The 19,994-nt window shown below is 60.0% G+C and overlaps 1 protein-coding gene across 1 annotated transcript in view; it reads right to left on the bottom strand.

Moving 5' to 3' along the window:
* Nucleotides 1-9,031: 9,031 nt before the first annotated feature.
* PTPA (protein phosphatase 2 phosphatase activator) overlaps nucleotides 9,032-19,994 on the bottom strand; it is a 31,093-nt gene continuing 20,130 nt past the window's right edge. Inside the window, exons 8-10 of the mRNA XM_058524255.1 lie at nucleotides 19,663-19,763; nucleotides 14,584-14,691; nucleotides 9,032-10,575 (exon numbers count right to left, since the gene is read on the bottom strand). Of these exons, the coding sequence (XP_058380238.1) occupies nucleotides 10,498-10,575; nucleotides 14,584-14,691; nucleotides 19,663-19,763 (287 nt within the window). The 3' untranslated portion in view covers nucleotides 9,032-10,497. The remainder of the gene's footprint in view (nucleotides 10,576-14,583; nucleotides 14,692-19,662; nucleotides 19,764-19,994) is intronic.

Raw genomic sequence — 19,994 nt, 5'->3', positions numbered from 1 at the left:
CCCTGGGCAAATCCTGGCAGCTCTCCTTCAGAAGAGATTCACAACCCACCCCTCCCCAGCATCAGTGCCCCTGCTCCCCCGGTCCAGCCACAGGCCTCTGCCTGGATACTGCACTAACCTGCTCACCCGTCTGCCCACTCTCACTCCCCTTACTGTCCCTTCTCTCATATCTGGGCATGCTTAAGATCACGGCACTCCCCAACTCAAAACTTCCCAGGAGTCTAACTGTTGAAAACCCGCGGGGGGCAGAGTTCGTCTGTAGCATTAGCCGCTTTCTGTGCTGCAGACACTCCCACCGTGGCAATTTCAAGCTACCAGTGTGACCTCGCTGAACACAGAGGGGGAAAGACCCACTAGGACCCACGTCAGACAAACCCGGGAACACCCTGACTCCACAGGAGGAGCTGGAGACCCTGGGCCGTCCCTGAACCCTCCAAGACCCCGCTTCATCGTCCCTACATGGAAAGTGATGCCACCTGCTCGGCTCGCCGTGGGCACTCCACGAGGGCACGTGGAAAGCGTGTCTTGCAGGCTGACACACGTGTGGCTATCAGCCACAATTGCCATTACTGCCCCTGCTATCCTATCTCTTCGTCATCTTGGTGAGAACCAGCCCTGCCTCCCGGAAAGAAACTGGGCTCTGGGAGGAGGCGCCTCTCAGACAGGGCCAGGGTCCGGACCGGTCCTGGAGAGATGGGCTCTGCAGCGGGAGGAGGAGGGGGGCTCTTGGGCCATCTGAGGGGGACAGCACAAGGCAGCAGGGCCCCCCCTGAGGCTTCAGGTCAGGCCCAGGGAGAGGCTGCGGGTGTGTGAGCTTCAGCGGGAAAGAGACCAACGCCTCCCCTGTCTAGCCAGTGACTTGAGCCACCTGAGCTTCAGTCTCCTCTGTGGAATGGGGACACAGGAGGCCCATGGTGACGATGAGGTGACACAAGCTTCTAAGCACTTCACCCGGGGCCAGACATGAGGCTGGCCTCAGGAGCCACCAGCTCTGAGGTCTCTGGTGACACCCCCAGGAGTCAGGGTGCCGGCAGCTTCTGGGACCTGAAGGGCAGTGGCAAATGAGGTCATGAGGGGACAGGAATTTGCAAGGAATGGGGCAGAAGCAGCTCTTAAAGGAGCTCGTTCAGCCAGGAGGACTCACCAGGCCAGCAGGGTCCAGGCTGCAGGCGGGGCCTGGGGACAGCAGCCAGCATGGGGACGCTCACCCCCTAGCCATACCTCAGAGCCTTCCCAAGGGGTCCTCGCTGCTGGGCCCTCAACCCCGTCCTCTACAGCGCCCATAGCCCCCTGCAGGCCCCCAGGTGTCCTCCTGAAGTCTCCACGAGGAACTAAAAGCCGTGGTTGAGCTCAGTGGTTAGAATGTGTGCGTTGGGGCCCGATGGCCAGGTGGGAATACCTCTCACCGAGGTGGTCATCACCCCGCTGTGCCTCGGCACCACATGCCCACCCTAGGGTGCCTTGTGAAGATGAAGTGAGCTCAGGAGGCAAAGCCCTGAGCTGAGTGCTTCCTTCCATGGGTCGTGCAATAACCCCCGTAGGGCCGTGTTTATTTACCCCCAATTTCTACATGCAGAGACTGCGGCTCAGACGGGCTAAGGAAGTGGCTCAAGGTTACACGGCAGGAAGGGCAAGAGCTGACTCCAGAGCCCACGCGCGCCTTGACCACAACACTCCCCACCCCTCGCAGAGGTTAGGAGGCAGCTCTAGAAGGCTCTGCCCAGGCAGCAGAGCCCCCCCGAAATGTCCCCACGTGGAGGTCTGAGCAGTCTGTCCACCTGCAGCCTCCCGCTGGGGCTGGACTCTGGTTCTCTGGGGACGAGGCGTCTACACTCTGCCTGCCTTTGCAGTGTCCTTCAGAAAAGCCCCAAACTAGTCCCAAGCAGGTAAGGAGGGAAAAGGGATTTGTCCACCCCCAGGCCAAGAGATCTGTTTAGAGGTCAGCAGGGTCCAGCTGGAGAGGGTGCTGAGTGTCCCGGAGCAGTGGCAGCGGACAGAGGGGAGAGCGTTGAGACCAGAACCAGGGACACTGCTGGCTGCCCCGTGGGAGGGCACGACCTCCCGCTTCTCTCTGCTCGTGGAGTGCCGACTTCGTGCCAGGCACCGTGGACACTCTACCTCAGCATCACCTGTGATTCTCGACTGTCACCCACACGTGCAGATAAGAGAACGGAGAGGCTCAGAGAGGTGAAGACCCTTGTCCAAGGTCGCGGTGGTCTGCCTGATTCCTGGGTCCTTCCCACTGCCACGTTCCCTAGAGGCCTCGTGCTGTCCCCGGTGTCCCCGGTGCTGGGCACAGTGCCCTCAATGCGCCCTGCTCAGAGGAGGGTGGTGGATGAAGCTGGGACTCGGGGCTCTGCCCTTTGCTGGGACACGGGAAACCGCCCCCCGCAGTACTGCAAGCGTTGGAAAAAATGGAACCACTGGTCCCTTGGTCTATAAGCACCCCCAATCCAGGCCATAGGCAGGAGAAAGTACACCTCGACTCTGGGATTGAATTCTGTACCCAATCCATGTCTGCTGGGCTCTTTAAAGCAGGGTCCAGGTCCCAGAGGTCACCACCAGGCCAGGGAGGCTGCAGATGCCCACCAGGGACCACACCTCTCCCCATCCAAAGGCTCCCTGAGGAATCCCGGCTGCCTCCTCTCGCTGGGTCCCGCCTGCTGGAGTCCCCATCACTGGTCCCACAGCAGCTCTACTCCCAGAAGTCCCCTGCCCACCTCCCTCTCAGGGAGGCTCTGAGCCAACCCCCGGCTGAGAACTCCCTCCCCATTCGTTATCCTGATAGATCTGAGCACGCCTCCCCTCCCTTCTCTCCCTCCTGCCTCCTGGCCAGAGGTACACCAGACTCCAATGCTCTTTAGGGAGAAATTTTTTAAATCAGTTTCTTTTTTTTTTCTTATTACAAAATAATATGTGGACACTGTAGAAAGATTTAAAAACCAAATATGAAAAATAAAAAGCAAAGTTAAAACATACCCACAATCACTTTCTGTTTCTTCTGTGGTTCAGGAATGTTTACCATTTTCATAAGCATCTTCGGGGAGCAGGAGAAGCAATAAGGATTTCCCAAAAACACCTCACACCCCCACCACTCAGAGACAAGCACATTACCACCTGGAGAAACAGCCTTCTGGTCATTTGTCCATGGAGATGGACAGACAGATCAAAAATGTAGATTTTTGCTTTTTTACAAAAATGGGTTATACTTCATCTACAGTCATTGTAGCTGTTATCCTCACTTTACAATAGGTCATAAGCGGGCCGGCCCCGTGGCTTAGAGGTTAAGTGCACGCGCTCTGCTGCTGGCAGCCTGGGTTCGGATCCCAGGCGCCCACCGACGCACTGCTTGTCCGGCCATGGTGAGGTCGCATCCCACATACAGCAACTAGAAGGATGTGCAGCTATGACATACAACTATCTACAGGGGCTTTGGGGGAAAAAAAATAAAAAATAAAATAAATAAATAAAATATGTTTGCAGAGGGAAATTGAATAAACTGACTAGCTTTAAAATATATATTAAAAAAAAACAATAGGTCATAAGCATCTTTCCAGAAGACTAAACGGATAAGCATGTCATCTGCTGGCCCATTGTATGACTGCTCCATCCGGCCTCTAACAATCCCCAACTGTTGGACACGTAGGGTATTTCCAATGTTTCATTAGGATAAGTCATGCTGGAATATGCGCCAGGAGGGAGGGCCCTGTCTGTCCCGTTCACTGGCACACCAGCGCCTGGTGCAGGGCTTGGAGCAGAGAGGGCTCCAGCAATGTTTGCTGGTGAGTGAACCGAGACGAGCCACAGCGAGCAGCCTCCCAGCTCAGCCCCAGCCCCGGCCTCTGCGGCCCCATCATCCCCACAAGGACTCAGGGCCCTCACCTGCAGTTGCACCCAGGTTCCCGGGGCTGCTCCAACAGTCTGCCTTGGACTCTGCTTTTTCCTCCCTCTGCCTGTTTCTCTGCCCCCCTAACCTCACCTTCATCCTTCCCTAGCCCACTGCACTCTGCCTTGGCCCCAGTGCCCTCAGACCCGCTCTCTCTGAGGTCTCCCGCACACCCCAACTCCAGTGCTGGCTGTCTGGCCTCGGCAGCAGTGGACACACTGAGCACCCGCCTCCACCGCTCAGCAGCATCACCCTGTCTCCAGGCTGGGTGCCACCTGCCTCCTCTCTTCCACCAAATTCTCCTGGGTGACCTGGCCCACTCTGCGCCTCCATCGTCCCTCCACAGGGAAGGCCCCTAACTCGATCACAGCCATCACAGACCTGTCCCGACCACCTACAGTGTGCAGCACCCTCCTGGGGACCGCAGGAGACAGAACAGACGTGCAGGGAGCAGCGATGGTGGGTGCTGAGTGTAGGGGGTGGGCCTCAGCCCCCTACCGAGGAACCCCAAGAGAAGCTGTGTCTGCAAACAGCCCCCCTACCACCCCCATCTTCCAACTAGGTGGCTGCCCCTCCCCCACCCACTCCCTAAGGATCCCGGAGGAGGCAGCCCCCATAGCTGGTGCCCAGCCCTCAGAGCAGGGACAGGCGGGCGGCCATGCGAGCACATCAGGACACTCACCCTGGTCAGAGGGCGTGAGGCCTCAGCCGAGCCCTGAAGAATGATCAGGGGTTCCCAGGGAAGAAAAGGGTTCTGGGAAGAGGGCCAAGGCCTACCTGTTCAGTGGCCCAGAGAGTCTGAGGAACAGAGAGGCCAGTATGCTGGAACCCACAGAGCAGGGGGAGGGAAGGGAGCTTGGGGGGCAGGAGTTCTGGAAGTCTCCGCAGCCCGGGCTCCCCCACCCCTCTGGGGGTTGGGTCTCAGCAGCCCTGCCAGCCTCAGCATCAGCCAGGCCCAGCAGAGCTCCTCAAAGTCAACACTCCCAGCTGAGCGCAGCATCTTCCCCCGGGGCTGCTCCTTCCCCTCAGGTCCTCCCAGGCACAGAAGGGGAGTCCCCAGGGTCATTGAGAACTCCTCCCTCTCCCTCCGCACCAACCAAATCCTACCTGGATCTCCCCCTTCCCAGCCCAGGGCATCTCTCTGCCCTGCACAGGGCTGTCAACATCTCTGGGCCCAAGTACCAGCCCCGTCGCTGGCACCCAGCTTCCGATCCAACACCCAGACATCTGCCCGAGTTCCTGAAACCCAATCTGGGTGTCTCTGTCTCTGTCTCTCTCCCTCTCTCCCTCTCTCTCTCTCCCTCTCTCCCTCTCTCTCTCTCCCTCTCTCTCTCTCTCTCCCTCTCTCTTTCTCTCTCTCTCTCTCCCTCCCTCTCTCTCTCTCTCCCCCTCTCTTTCTTCCTCTCTCCCTCTCTCCCTCTCTCTTTCTCTCTCTCTCTCCCTCCCTCTCTCTCTCTCTCTCCCTCTCTTTCTTCCTCTCTCCCTCTCTCCCTCTCTCTTTCTCTCTCTCTCTCCCTCCCTCTCTCTCTCTCTCTCTCCCTCCCTCTCTCTCTCTCTCTCTCTCCCTCTCTCCCTTCCTCTCTCCCTCTCTCTTTCTCTCTCTCTCTCTCCCTCTCTCCCTCTCTCTCTCTCTCCTTCTCTCCCTCTCTCTCTCTCTCTCCTTCTCTCCCTCTCTCTCTCTCTCTCTCTCTCTCCCTCTCTCCCTCTCTCTCTCTCTTTCTCGCCCTCTCCCCCCCATCCTCCCTCCCTTTCTCTCTCTTTCTCTCACACACACACACACACACACACACACACACACAGACACATGCACACACACGCACACACGCACAGAGGCATCAAACATCCTCCCTGGTCACTGATTCAACATGTACCGGGTGCCTCTGTGTGCCAGTCTCTGCCGGCACTGCGATACAGCAGCGAGTGGTCCCTGCTCTCCTGTGGCCTGTCCTCCAGCAGAGCAGAAAGACATTCAACGCCCACATTCTGCAGATAATTAAAGCAGTTGTGTTGCGTGTGGAGGGGATATGAAGAGATCTCTTACAGAGCCCTCTGCAGGCCAGCCCCCACTTGCCTTTCCAGCTCTGCCTCCCGTGGTACCCCCCCACACCTCCACTCACACAGGCCCCCACCAGAATGCCCTCCATCTGTGCCCATCATTCGAGGCCCCACTCAAATGCCACCTCCTCCACAGAGCCCTCCTTGAGCTCCCCCTAGAGTCCATCATCCCCCTTCCTCCACGGCTGGTCCATGGTCTCTGTTTCCCCCACTAGGTTGGAAGTTTCTGGAAGGCAGGATTCTCACCTTTTTCATCTCCACATTCCCCCAAATGCCTTGTTTGTAGCCTAATGCTGGTTGGATTCAAGAAAAACATGTCGCCCAACTTGGATGCAAGCCTTGGGCACACGGAGCCCTCACCATGTTCTCCTTCCAACCCCAGCTCCTGCCCGGGTTTCCTCCTAGGAAAGGCCTCTGCTCTCACCTCCCGAGAGCACGCCCTGGCCACGGCCCCTGCGCACCAGGAAGGAACACAGCTGGAGTTCACGTTGTTCTCTGGGGCTCTCTGGTCCCAATGGCTGGCCAGAAGCCTCCAGCCCTGGGGCTCGCCTGCTCTCGGGTTCCCTTCGGACTCACTGACCCCCGGGGACAACAGCAGTGCAGCCATCCTTCACCGAGCACAGCGTGAGCAGGAGGTGGGAAGCCTTGCCATGTCCCATCTCCCAGGTCCTGAGTGGGCTTCCCACCCCGCCCTGAAGCCCTTGCCCACGTCCTCAGTGTCCCACTGCTCCCTCGGACCATTCCATAATCCCCCCGCCCCAACTCCTCATCTCCTCCTGCCCCTCCCCGCCCCACAGGCAGCTGATGGCCTTGCCTCACATCTCTCTGCAGAAGTAAATACAGTACAACGGTGCTGGTACCGAGGGTCTGCCTTCCTCCCATAACAACAGACAAGAAGCCGGGCACATTTTCAAGGACTCGCTGCCGTCAGTCTGCCCCTCTCCTGGAGCATTCCCAGCATACAGCAGACACAGCGCGCACACGGGCCTGAACATCACCCCCTCCCGCAGCCTTCCCTGACCTCGAGCCCCCATCCACTCTCCTGGTCGCCGCTCCCTTAACAAACTCCCAAAGAGGGACGTGAGATGTCGTGGCAAAGAGCAAGGCTCGGCAAACACACGGCCCAGCTCCACAGGCCTCCTTCCAGGCTGGTGGATGGGGACCCACCTCTGTGCCTCCTCCAGCCCTCATGGGGCGTCACGAGGACACAGGAAGCACTCGTGTGTCTGGCACGAGGCGCGTGCTCACTCGCACCTCCGTGTTCTCATTCCCGTTCCCTCTCCAGCCCTCTCCAGGGCTCCCTCCCTGCCCGCACCCCACTGAAGCCCAGGGCACGAAGACCCAGGCCCCCTTCTCTGTCTAGCAGGTCGCCACCACCGCCAGGGCTCTGACCTTAGGGTCTCGCACCCCCCACCTCACTGCCCTGCCCCCCCACTCCCCCCTCCCCGGCTCCCCTGCAGATCTGTCCAGTCAGCCCTCTTCTCTCCCCCAACCCCACTCCTCCCTTGGACAGCCCTGCGACCACTCCCTGATCTACTGCGGCAGCCTGGCCTGCCCGGCTCCAGACAGCACATCAGCTGCCTCCTCCACCCCTCCTCTCAGGAGCTAATAGGTAGCCCCCATCCCGCCTCTCCCCAAGTCTGCCCGCCGTAGTAAGCGGTATCAAGCTGCAGAGGAATTGGGGTGTTCCTAGCTGCTCTTTACCCTCTCCCACCTCCCCTCCTGTTGGCGATACCTCCAAACAGCCTGAATGAGACCACCTCTTACCACCTCCACTCTGAACCCTACTCCAGGCCACCAGCCTCCCACACGGGGCCCGCCTCCCCCTCTTGCCCCACACACCCCAAGCCCTTCTCACGTATAAAACCCTCCAGCAGCTTCAAGAACACTGGAGACAGACCCTGAGCCCCTCGGCAGAGCCAGTAAGGCCGGCTGCCTGGGAGCCTGGCCTCCTGGACCCCCACCTCTTGGCCCTCCCTGACCTCGCCCCAGCGGCTCCCCTCTTCCTGCAGCTCTCCCCATGGCTGCTCCTCCTCTTCGGGGTCTCAGCTCACGTGTTGTCCCAGGTGTCTTTCCTGACCCCTGTAGCTCAACCACCCTTACCACCCTAATTAATTGCTGTTATTTTCTTCATAAAATACGCACCGTTCCCTAACATTCTGGTATTTTTGGATTACTATTGTCATCTACACTAGAACGAGAACACGCAGCCCCCACTTGCGAAATGAATGAATCTCATACTCTGTGACCGAAGTGTCATCGTGCCCACTTTTCAGATCAGGAAGCTGAGGCTCAGAGACGAGTCAACCACCAGGGTCTCCTCGCTACCAGTTGACGGGCCTCGGGGGAAACTCGTCCGTCTGACTCCAGAGGCAGGGGCTGGGCCCCAGGCTCTCCTGAGCCCCGTGCACGGCCTCCAAGGCCAGGAGAACGTTCCTGTTGTCTGAGGAGGAGACTCGTCTGAAGACAGAAGCCCAGGAACAGGAGTTTCCAAGGAAGTGTCCCAGTCTGGGGCACAGCAGTCCCAGAGACACCCTACTCCAGCACGACAGGGACACAGGTGGAGGAGGGAAACCAGACAGCGCCCCCTTTAAGGACCGCAGGGGCATGTTTCACAGCCAGGCCCAGGCCAAGGATCCCACGGGCCAGTCTGGGGAGGACCCAGGAGTCCAGAAGGGCTGCCGTCAGCCAGAGCAGCCGCAGTGACCACGGGGGTCTGCTGTGCGCCAGGCCCTGGGCTGAGGACTCACACCATGCATTCACCCCTGCAGTCACCCTGTGACGGTCCCCATTGTACAGACGAAGAAGCCGAGGCTCAGAGAGGTTCAATAACTTCCCTAAGGCCCTGCAGCTGGGGGTGGAGACCACCACGATCTGAACCCAGGCCTCTGCTCCCAAGCTGGCTCGATCAACCATCACAGGTTCAGTCGGGTGCCTTCCGCCGCCCACGAAAGGCTCACCGCAGACCCCAGCCGAAACCGCTCAAGCCCCGGACTCCAGGGCCCAGTGAAGGGGACCTGATGGGGGGACAAACAGTCACATGGAGCTGGAACAAGCATGTGGCATGAAAAGAAACACCTCACACAAGTGACAGGTGCAAAACAGAGGCTTTAATCCAAACAGCAATGAAGGTGCAAGGGGCTGGAGGGGCCCGAGGGGGCACGGAGATGGAGGAGCCAGGAAGGTGTTGGTCTGGACCCGGGGAGGGAGGCAGGCACTGGCTTCTCCTCAGAAAACGATTTCTGTGACTCTTGTGGCTCCTGTCCCAGCCTCTGCCCCAGCCACTGGCCCAATCCGAGGGTCAATTCCCTGAATTGTGCTTCTCGGGTGCTCCGCGTTCCCAAAGGGTATGTGGATCCAGATAGGGGGACAGGGTAATGGAGAAGGGCAGGCCTGGGCTTGGGCAGGAGAGAGTCTGCAAGAGCCAGGCCCGGGAGCAGCCCTAGAAGAAAATTCTGGAACTGGCATACTGCCGCCAGCACCCCCTCACCCCTCGGGTGGGCCTGCCCCACCCAGCCCCTGCCCATCCTCAGAGCCAAAGCCTGGGCTTAGGGGGCCATCACTCCCTCACCTCGGAATGCTAACGGGTGAGTTCAGGGAGGCTGGAGGACAATGGAACGGGCTGCTGCTTTCTGGGCCCTTCCGTGGCCTGCTCACCCACCGCCCACAGGGGCTGGGAGGCAGAGAAGCAAGCAGCAGTGAGGGGGGAGCAGAAGCGGCTGGATGTAAGACTGCTGAGAGGAATCCAGGTTCTCCACAACCACAGTGGCCCCCAGCCCCTCCTCGAGTCTCTGCCCCCTCCCAGCCAGGGAGAGCTCTGGAAAGGCAGGTCTCACCCAGTCAGCTGGTGAGCAAGCCCTGGGGGGCCCTCCCAGGAGCCCAGCGTCCACCCAAAGGGCAGCTTCCAGAGGCTACCCCTGGGGAGGGAAACAGGCGTGGCTGCGCCAGGAAAGTCAGAACAGAGAAGCCAGGACGAGGCGTTGGACACAGGTGCCCGCAGGCCCCGGGGGCAGCCGTGAGGAGCTGGGAGGGTCCCGGGCCAGAACAGCCAACCGTTCTCCCTACCTGACCCCACCTCAGGCTGCCGCCAGCCCCAGCCTCCAGCCCTGAGAACACCCGGCGCCCACTAAACACGGCTTGGGAACCCACCCACCCTGCGGGGAGCAAGTGCTCCACCCCCTAGAAAGACAAGGGGACGTGGGAAGGGAAGGAAGCAACCAGGACAGCGGAATGGCCCTCTCCAGAGGCACGGAGCAGCCCAGGCCTCAGGGTGCGCTGGACAGGAGGGAGGGGAGGCCGGGAGCAGGCCCAGGGTCCCATCCCTGCCCGTCTTCTTGCCCGCCCACCATCGGGGAAGTCACTCCGTCACTTCTCCCAACTTGGGTCCTTCAGCCTCATACGCTGAGCCTCCCTCACACCCATGCTCCCCAACCACCCCAGGAAACAGCCTCTCGTCAAACAGAAAGAACAGTGGGAGGGGTCGGGAGGGGGCCATGGCTGGGGTGGGGGCAGGCACAGGAACTGCGGCCTGGATGGCTCCAGCTGCTCAGCCCCTCCTAGCACGACGTGACGGGGTGGATGGGCAGCAGGCTCCCGAACTTGAAGTGCTGGATGACGGGGAACTTCTCCAGGCACTGTGCGGAAGGAGGGGAAGAGCAGAGGGGTGAGGGCTGTGCTACACCCCTGCCGAGGCCTGCTCGGCCTCACGGGCCTCCAAGGGACCCCGGACAGCCCTGAGGCTCCGTCCAGCGCAGCTCCAGGAGGTGTCCATGCAGGGCCCAGGAAGTGGCTGTCTCAGAGCAGCCCCCAGGCCTTTGGGGAAGAGTAAGCCTCCCTACCTGCTCTTGACCACAGCCTCCCACCCAAAGACCCCCACTCCATGACAATCAGACCCACCACACAATGAGAGGGAAAGTGACGGAGGAGAGGGAGAGAAGGCAGCCCAACCTCACAGAGCAGAAGCCAAGAAGAGAGAAGGCCAAGCGACATCACTCGGCCCAGAGGGAGAAGCTGGACACCAGAGGTGGAAAGAACCCTCCGGATCACTGGGGACCCTGGAGCCCAGGCCCAGGCCTGGAGAAGAGGTGTGGGCACACTGGGACACAAGCCTGAGAAGAGTCCAAGGTCCGTTTTCTCCAATTTTCAGTTCTCTGGACTGAAAAAGGCATCTTGGCACTTCAGAGCAAGACAATAAGAACCAGCTGACAGCCCCCCACCCCCAGGGCAATTCCCAGCAGCCCTGTGCAGGGGGCAGGGAACAAGAGCAGTGGGGGTGGGGGGAGACACGGCTGAGCAGGGGGATGGCCCTACTCCCTGAACCCAGCCCAGCAGGGGCCCCAGCCCCCAGGGCTCTGGCAGAGGAGGGGAGATGGAGAGATAGGCAGGGCCTAAACCACACTAGCTGGCCTGGTCCACAGGCAGCCCGACCCTCTGCCCTCTGGCCCGGGCACTGCTTCAGCACTGCCCAGGACCAGGAAGGGGAGGAGGGGCCCAGCTCCCAGCCCCCTGCACCAGCCTTGCTGTGCCGACCACACAGGCCCTGGTCACGAACTAGCTCTCACAGGCGGCAGCTCCAGGATGGGAGGATCTGCCCCTCACACCTTTGGCCACAAAAACAACCAGAAAGTGCTGGGCACCTCCTCGCTGGGGTGGAATGAGACTTATGGCCTCAGAGGGGGTGAGAGTCCCATTCTGTGACTGTGGTTTCAACCGCCAACTGACTTAGAGGGACAAAGGCATGCCATGATTGGCCCAGGTTCCCTCACCTCAACAGCCAGCTGTGTCAGGGTGGGGATGGTCCACAAGGACCAGGAGGTGAGCAGGAAAAGGGAAATCTTTCTGTGCAGTGAAGAAGGAACCAAGCTCAGAGGGAACCAAGCTCAGAGCGGGAGCAGAGCGCCGGGCCACAGCCAGGCTCCTGGCCCTGGGGCAGAGAAAGTGGGGAGGAGGCAGCCAGGGACAGTCGCCTGGGGGGGAGGAGGAGCAGTGGCAGATCAGGCCAGAGCAAAGGCAGCTGCCATTGCGCTTAAGTCATGGAGGAAGTGGTGGGAGTTTGTAAAAGGGGGGCCCCCCAGGGCCCTGGAATTCCAAAAAGGGTCAAAGGTCAACCTGCTTCTAGCTCTTATTCAGAGAGGCTGCAAAGGCAAGAGGCTTGGGGGAGGGGACAGGGGCAGAAGTTCTCTCCACTCTGCCCTCAGGGACCGGAACAAGCTTCCCCAGGGCCACAGGAGCGCCAAGGAGCTGGGCTAAAGGCAACAGGCTGTTTGGGGCAAAGCAAGGCCCAGACTCAGGAGAACAGCAGAAGGGGGCCTCCGGTCAGGCCCTCCTCCCAGCTAACGGTGTACTGGGCAGAGCAACAGCCTCAGCCTGTCCACATACAGACCTTCCACCGGAGGCCCGTCCAGGTCCCGGGGACTCCCAGGGGCTCTCCGGGCCCTGACAAGGCCCTTCTGAAGGAGTCCCAGCGCAGCAAAGCCTGGGGAAGACAGGCCCCGCCACCCACAAGGGCCTGAAGGCATTCGGTTCTTCGGTCCAGGGAGGGCAGGACAGGCAACGTGGAGATGCGCACAGCCGGTCCCAGACCCTGAGGCCACCTAATGTCAGGCCTGCGCAGGCCTCTGTGACAGCTCAGGGAAACAACTCTTCTCCAGCAGCAACTCTCCCAGCCTTGCTAAGCCCCTCTGGACTTCTAGACTGCTGGGCCTTGAAGGTCCTCCCCATGGACTGAGAACTGGTCTGAAAAAGCAAGTCCTTTCCTCAGCCCTGTGGGCAGGAAGCATGTGACCCCACGGACTCTCGGGGACCAGAGACTAAGGGTCACCTGCTAGCGACTTACAAACGAGTGCCGAAGATCCCAGAGACTTGGTGTTCCTAAACTAAAGTCAGTGAGTTCCAGCATGGTCCTACAAAGGACTCTGGCTGCCACACAGCGCCTGGCAAGGCTGCAAGCTCGCACTGCGCCTGCGTGCGCCCAGAGCTGGAATTTCCCCTGTCCTCAGGAAGGGCGCTTGGTCATCTACTCGTGCTCCCTGTCTGGCCCTGAGCTGCGGGGAGTCTTTGGGCGAAGCCCTCCTCACGTTGAACATCCGCAGAAATACTGACAAGGCTTACCCCCGGGAACGCTCTGGCCCTGCTGTCCTATCACCATCTCGGATCCTAATCTGCGCCACCCATCCTGTCAGCCTGGACCTCTTGTGCCTCTGGAAGGGGCAGGCAGGGAAAGGTGGCAGGGTCTCTTGTTCTGCCCTGAGGGGCCCAGGTCAAGATAAGTTTAGTCACTCAAGTTAGAGCTGCAGGAAGGACAGCATGTAAGATCCCAAGCAGGAAAGGCACCAGAGGGCCCTGACTGTGACAGACGGGGGTGCGGGTGTCAGGGGAGGCTGGAGGGGGCCTCTCAAGCTGCACACAGCCCCCAGCAATGAGGAGCACTCATGTGACAGAGTTTCCATCAGCACCCACTGTGGGACTGTGGGAGTGGAGGTCTCAGGAACAACAGGACACTCAGAGGGCAGTGACCCGGTGCTCTCCAGGTAGGAGAGCCCGAGTGGCGGCCGGCGGCTGCAGCCCGGAAGAAGCCTTCGCAGCCCCAGCAAACGCTCCTCTCAGATTAGAGAGGTATGTGGGTTGGAGCCTAAACACAGGATGTGAAGTCCAGAGGAAGGGGACTGGAGGGGGAGGGGGCGGAAGGGAGAGGGGGCCAGGCCCAGCATCGTTAACCCCTTCAGGGCATGCAGAGGGAGCCCGGCCACTGGAAGCATCTGTACTACCAAACCGCACCCAACCCTCTAACACCCCCTCCTCGCTGCTCCCCTGCCTCTGCAGATGGGCCCTGAAGAAGCTCTGGGTGTAAGGAAGCAGGCAGGAACCGCCCTCCCTCCGCGGGAGAGGGATGGCCAGGGTCGAGAGACCGGCACCCCCGGGACAACATCTGAGACCATCAGCCTCAGGGCAATAAGAAGGGACTTTGGGGACCCATTGCTCCAGGTGACAGACTTCACACCCAGGCCCTTCCCGGGCCAAGGTTAAGCAGTTCCAGGACTGGTTTGCCCAAGATGTGGAAGGAGCTGGCGGAAGGGACAGGATGGAAAGAAAATGTCTCCTCCCTACTTGCAAGAGAAAAAGCCACGTCCTCGGCTGGGAGAAGGGTGCCAAGGAGGACAAAGAGGGAGGGCAGGAGACTCCCTCCGGAGCCGGGCAGCCGCCACCCAGCAGGGGGAGCTCTGGGAGGCCCGACCTCTCCCGGCCTTTCTGATTTGAGAGTTCCTGGCGGGCCTCCCCCAGACCTCCCACCTGCACGGCCATCGGACACACTGAAGGCTGAGGAGCACCACTCTGGATGGTGCCTCCAAAGGATAAAACCCTTTCCCGAGCACGTCTTCGTTTTCGTGTCCCCACGGGAGACAGAGCCACGAGGGACCAGGTGGGAACAGAGACGGCCCCCCACCCGCCACCCCCAGCAGCAGGGCCTTGCTCAGTCACAGCACAGAGCTGGGCCTCAGTCCAGGGCTTTTCTGACAGCCCATCCCACAGACAGAGACTGAGGCCTCAAGTGGTAGAGGGGCTGGACCAAGAGTCAGAGCAAAACAGTGGAGTGGGGGTGGGGGAGCAGCCCCTGGACCCAGAGTGTCGCAGGCCCCACTCACCTCAGCCTTGTACATGCGGATGAGGCCCTGGTTCACTTTGGACCAGGAGGGGACCGCACTGATGTTCCACAGCTGGTTGGAGTGCTCCGCAAAGGGGCCCGTCTTCATCTGGAAAAGAGAGTCCACAAGCTGGAGAGTGGGCCGCCTGGGAGCCCAGCCCCTGCTCCCCTGCAGCAAGGTTGTGTGTGCATACACACACGCACGTACAGATGCACACACCCATATACACACACACATGCACGCACACGTGGGGACCAGGCCGCAACATCTGCCCGTGGGGTGCGTACACACGCACACACAGGCACACATAAGTGCCAGAGACGGGGACCCTCTTGGCCTGCAAGACCCACTGGGAAAACATAACCCCCACAGTCACCCTCTTTCTTCCACAGCCAAAAAAAGGGGGCCTGATTCCCACCGCCGATGAAATCCAGCAGCCTCAGAAAAATAAAATCTCCACTCAAGCTCCTGGCGTGGCTCCTATCACTCCCCAGAGAAACAGAGTGCCCGCCAGCACGGGGACCCTCTCCCACGCCGGTAAGCAGCAGCAGCAGCAGCCTGGACCCCGACCCCCCAGCCCCACACACGGTGGGTTCTGCAGCAGGGTGCCTGGTCTGCATCTGCCAGAGGCTGAGCTGAAAGAGCAGAGGGAGGCCAAGGTTTGGGGGACGGCCAAGGTGGGTAAGACCAAAGCCAGGCATCCGGCTGCCCTCTGCACTGCAGGCAGAGGGAGGGAGGACAAGAGGGGGCAGAGGTGGGCCGGGGGGGCACCTGCAGCAGACTAGGGAGGAAGGGCTGTTTAGAAAGCCAGGCTGACCTGGCGGGGAAGTGGGGGCGGGGGATGGCAACCAGGAGACAAGGGACAGGCAGGAGCCAAGACAGCTCCACTCCTGGTCTGACCCTCCAAGAAGGAAGAGAGAAACTCTGCAGCGAGCCCAGTGGAGTTCCCACGACATCAGAAACCACAGCAGGAGACAGGGAAGCTCGTGTGCCTGAGTGTCCCCTCAGACAGCACGCGGCAGCACACTGCATTTATTAACAAGCAGTTCACAATCCCCCTCGACACATCCCCTCGCCAGCTGATAAGCAGCACTGATGCTGGGGGAACAGGGTTCAGCACCCTGAGGCCCAGGCTTCAGAAGAAAGAGTCTGAAGAGCAAAGAGGCTGAGCTGGCAAGGAAGCAGAGACTTGGACCCGGAGTGGGTGGAAGGTTCCAGAAGAGGCTGTGTGTGGAGGTGGGGCTGGGGGAGAGCTGGTCCAGGGAGAAAGGATGGGCCCAAGCTCTCTCTCCATGTTGGGCATCATAAGTATAAAGGCCCAGGAGCACATAAACCACCCCCCACTCCTTTGGCTGTGGTCTCTATCTGGTGACCCACTCCCACGGGCCTCTCACTTCTCCAGTAAGGGCAACTCTTCAAAACTGTAAGATTTAAGTCAAAAAAGCTGCCATTTTACCCCCGTCACCGGCCTCCCCCAGCCCAAATCCCCAAAAAAACTGTCTCAACCCCCAGGTTCAGTAGCAAGGACATCAAGCACCTTCCTCCAGCAGAGGCCACAGCCCAAGGCGCCAGACAGAGACAAACCCACCCTGGTCCCCGCAGCGTTTCTCCTGGGCCAGGCCCTTCACCCAGAATCTTGCCCTCCTCTCTATCTAGGGCTCCCCCTCCAGGAGGGCAGCCAGGCGCCCCAGGCCTACAGGGGCCTGCCCTCCCCGAGCTTTGTTCCAACTGTCCCACTCCGTCAGGCTCCACCCTCCCCTCGCCCCGCCCCTTCCCCAGGATCTCTGCCCCTGGCAGCCGGCGAGAGGCTCCAGCCTTCTCTTGCACACTTCCAGGCCCTGAGAAGCTCAGCAATCCTGGGAGCTGCGTAACCAGTTTCACTCTGGACAGGGCCCTGTGACACACCGCCCAGGAGGCACTCCGCTGGCTTCGTCCCACAGCAGCAGCTCCAGGGAAGGGCTCCGAGGCCGAGGCCAGAGGATGGATGCAGGGAAACCAGAGGGCCAACCTCACCCACTCGGGGTGCGGGAGGAGGGCCCCAAAAGGCCCCTCTGGCCTACTGGCAGAGCCAGGGGGAGGCCCGAGCTCCGGAGCCCTAGTGGCCCTGCCCCCCATGGAAAGGCCAGAGGTGCTATTTCTCTGGAGCGGCTGCCCACCCCCAGCCCCCAGTCCTTTAGTGTCCCAAGGTCTCCCTAAGTCCTTCAGAAGGAGACTTTGCAACTCTGGGAAAGGAAAACAGACGGGGAAAAAAGGAATCGGGGGGCGAAAAGACAAAAAAAATTAGCTCATTCTAGCCACTAAGGGAGAAGAGAAAGAGCGAGAAGGAGCAAGCAAGCTGCAGTCCCGCAGTGACCCCAGGGGAATCGTGTGAGTCAGAGCAGCCATATTGAGCAGGAAATTACTCACAGACGCTGCGTTCCTGCCTCTCCACTCCCAAGAGAATCGGCCTTTTGTAAATGGTTCCTCTGTCAGTAACTGAGGGGGATGGGGCGGGGGGGTGGGGGAGGCTCTGCACAGTGCCTTCCTGTCAGCTCCTTCCCTTCCAGCTGAAATCTGATCCCTCCCTTCCCAAAACTCCAAATTTAGAAGCCAGATTGAAACTGAAATTCTTTTCCTGCCTGCCCAGGGCTCTTAAAGGCGCCAGGGTTGCATTTCCTGAGGCGGCAAAAGCCTTACAAGGTGGGGTCCCTCACCCGGGATGCCGAGGACTACCAGGACAGGTCCCCGGCATGAGACCAAGAGGAGAAGCCGGGTTCCATTTCCAACTTCTTGCTTTGTTTAATCCCCTAGTTGCACCAGCACTAGTGATCTCCAGGTCTGCAGAGGCAACACCGCCCCCTGGCCGACCTTAGCATACAGAACTGCATGCAGGCCTCAGGTCCCTGGGCCCCAGTGTCAGGCCCTCGGCCTCCGTTTATCAGCGTGAGCCACACCAGGTCACTCACCGACGAAGGGCTGCACAACACTGGTCTGAGGTGGATAGGGGTGGGGTGGGGGGAACCCAGACAGAGCTCTGAGAACTAGCACAACGTGAGCTGCAATGGGCAACCAGGCCAGCGGGGGAGGGGGGCCTCACTGCAGTCACCTCCGCTCTGGGGCACGCCGCTAGCATCCAATGGTGTACCACCAAGCCCGAGCACCTAGACCCTATGTGCAAACCAGGCCTCGCAGGGAGGGTGCAGAGCCACCAAGAACTCTAGGGCCTGACCCCTCCTCCCGTTCATGCCTCTCCCCAAGCAAATGTCACAAAAACCTTCTCCCAGTTCAATGTGCCTTTAGGGCCACCTAGTGGCCACTGTAGGATTTCCTCCAGCAGAGGAACTGGGCCCCAAACTTTGGGGAAGCTTTTAGGTTTTTATACCAGCATTCAACACCAAACAGACAAAAACACAAAGTTTTAACCTGGAGTCAATTCCCACGGTCCCCGAGGCCCAGCCTCGCCTTCCTCCTTGTCAGTCACTGACAGGCACCCAGGGGCTTGGCCAGCCACCAGGGGGAGCCAGAGAGCGCAGCCTTTTACCCCCAACTGAGGGAAGCCACAGCTCCGCCTGGAACGTGCACCCCTTCTCCCCACCCTGCTCCTCCAGCTCCTCCTGGGGTCTCCCGGGGCTCCGCAGACCCCCACATTCCAGTCTGGAGAGAGCGGCACGTGACTGGCTCTCAGGGCAGTGAGCCAGGCCGCCCGGAGTCCTTCCGACCTTGGGCCGGCTACACTGCTGAAGGCAGCAGATCTCAGAATGAAGTGGTGGCCGCCCAGCCATCAGCCCAGCTCCATGTGCTGACTTAGAGAAACGTGTCACTCCCCTCCGGCCTCTGGAGTTTGGTGGAGGCCTGAGCCGAATGCTGACCAGGAGCCTGAAGCTACGGCTGCTTAACCAGGCTCCTTCCCCTCTCCAGAGGCTCAGAATGGGCAGCCGGGAGAGCAGCCCCGCGGGTGGGGGTCCATGGGTGTGCCAGGGCTGTCCCTGGGGCCAGTAGGCACGCATGCAGGCATCAGGAAAGAGAATGGGGGAAGGACCTTCCACAGACAGCAGAGCCAGGGTGCCCTTCAGAAGTTTGGGGGGTGGTACTGGGCAGGGAGGACGAAAGGTCCCGGCACCTCCCAAAAGAGAGGCCCTGAGAACGGCGGGTCCCCAACTGCCATGTGCAGTCATCTGGCAAGTGTGTTTAAATACAGTTCCTGGTGGGCCGGCCCCATGGCTTGGTGGTTAAGCGCGCGCGCTCCGATGCTGGTGGCCTGGGTTTGGATCCCGGGCGCGCACCGAGGCACCACTTCTCCATCCATCCTGAGGCCGAGTCCCACATACAGCAACTAGAAGGATGTGCAACTATGACATACAACTATCTACTGGGGCTTTGGGGGGAAAAATAAATAAATAAAATATTTAAAAAATAATAATAATAAAAAATAAAATAAATAAATAAATACAGTTCCTGGCCCTCGTCTCCCAGGATCCTGACTCAGAAAGCTAGGGTGGGGCCCAAGAACCTGCATTTTAACAAGCTCCCCCAGCGATCTTGAGGAAGTGGTCCAGGGCCGCACTGTGGGAGACCCTGCCTTAGCAGGACAACAGTGCCCAGGTAAACGACCCCCACTGGGTGGGCTGAGGGTCCAGGCCTGCTCGTTTTCACCCTCCGGCACTGACAGAGATGTGCCCCCTCAGCAGAAACCTGTCCTGCCCCACCCAGTCTCGCCATCTCCTGCGGTGGGTTCATCCCACACATTCACACGCACGTAGCTCCACAGACCTGTGGGCCTCCCCACAAGATGCTGATACCCACGCACACCCAACAACACCCACCCTCACTCCAGACCTGCTGTATCACTAACCAAGTCCAGCTAGTGACTGAGCGTTCGTCCCTCAGCTCAAGCAGAAACCCCAGACCACTGATTCAGGGAGGCGATGCTGGATGGTCAGAAGCTGGTTTAACCTCTCAGAGAGGCTTCCTTTTCAGCAACCCGCCTTCTGTGGCCAGGCTGTCATCTTCAGGCAGCACTCTGGCCCCTCTGTCCAAAGCCAGAAGCCTCAGCGCATTTCAGCCGAAGCTGCCGCGGGCTTTGCCCTCACCACCCCTCACCTCGGTGATAAACAGGATACACTCCAGGAACATGTAGTCCTTGTGGTTCTCATTCACAGCCTTCTCATCGACAAAGTGCCTGGGCTCCAGAAACGGGTGATCTGGGAACAGCAAAGAGCCCCAGGTTCAAAACCAGGCGCTCACACCACCACGGCACCTCGGCCCAGCGCGGTCCACACCCACCCCAGGGCCACAGCCCTGCCCACGTGCCCTCAACACTTGACCTCGCGGGAACAACAAATGGCCTTGTGTGTGTGTACTGTAGTGTAAGAAGCTCTGGCTCTGCTTCTTTCCGCCATGTGCCTCAGTTTCCTCATCTGTGCAGTGGGGCT

This window comes from Diceros bicornis, chromosome 28, assembly GCF_020826845.1.
Source record: "Diceros bicornis minor isolate mBicDic1 chromosome 28, mDicBic1.mat.cur, whole genome shotgun sequence".
In the NCBI taxonomy this organism is placed as follows: domain Eukaryota; kingdom Metazoa; phylum Chordata; class Mammalia; order Perissodactyla; family Rhinocerotidae; genus Diceros; species Diceros bicornis.
This window is presented reverse-complemented; position numbering and strand designations above follow the sequence as displayed.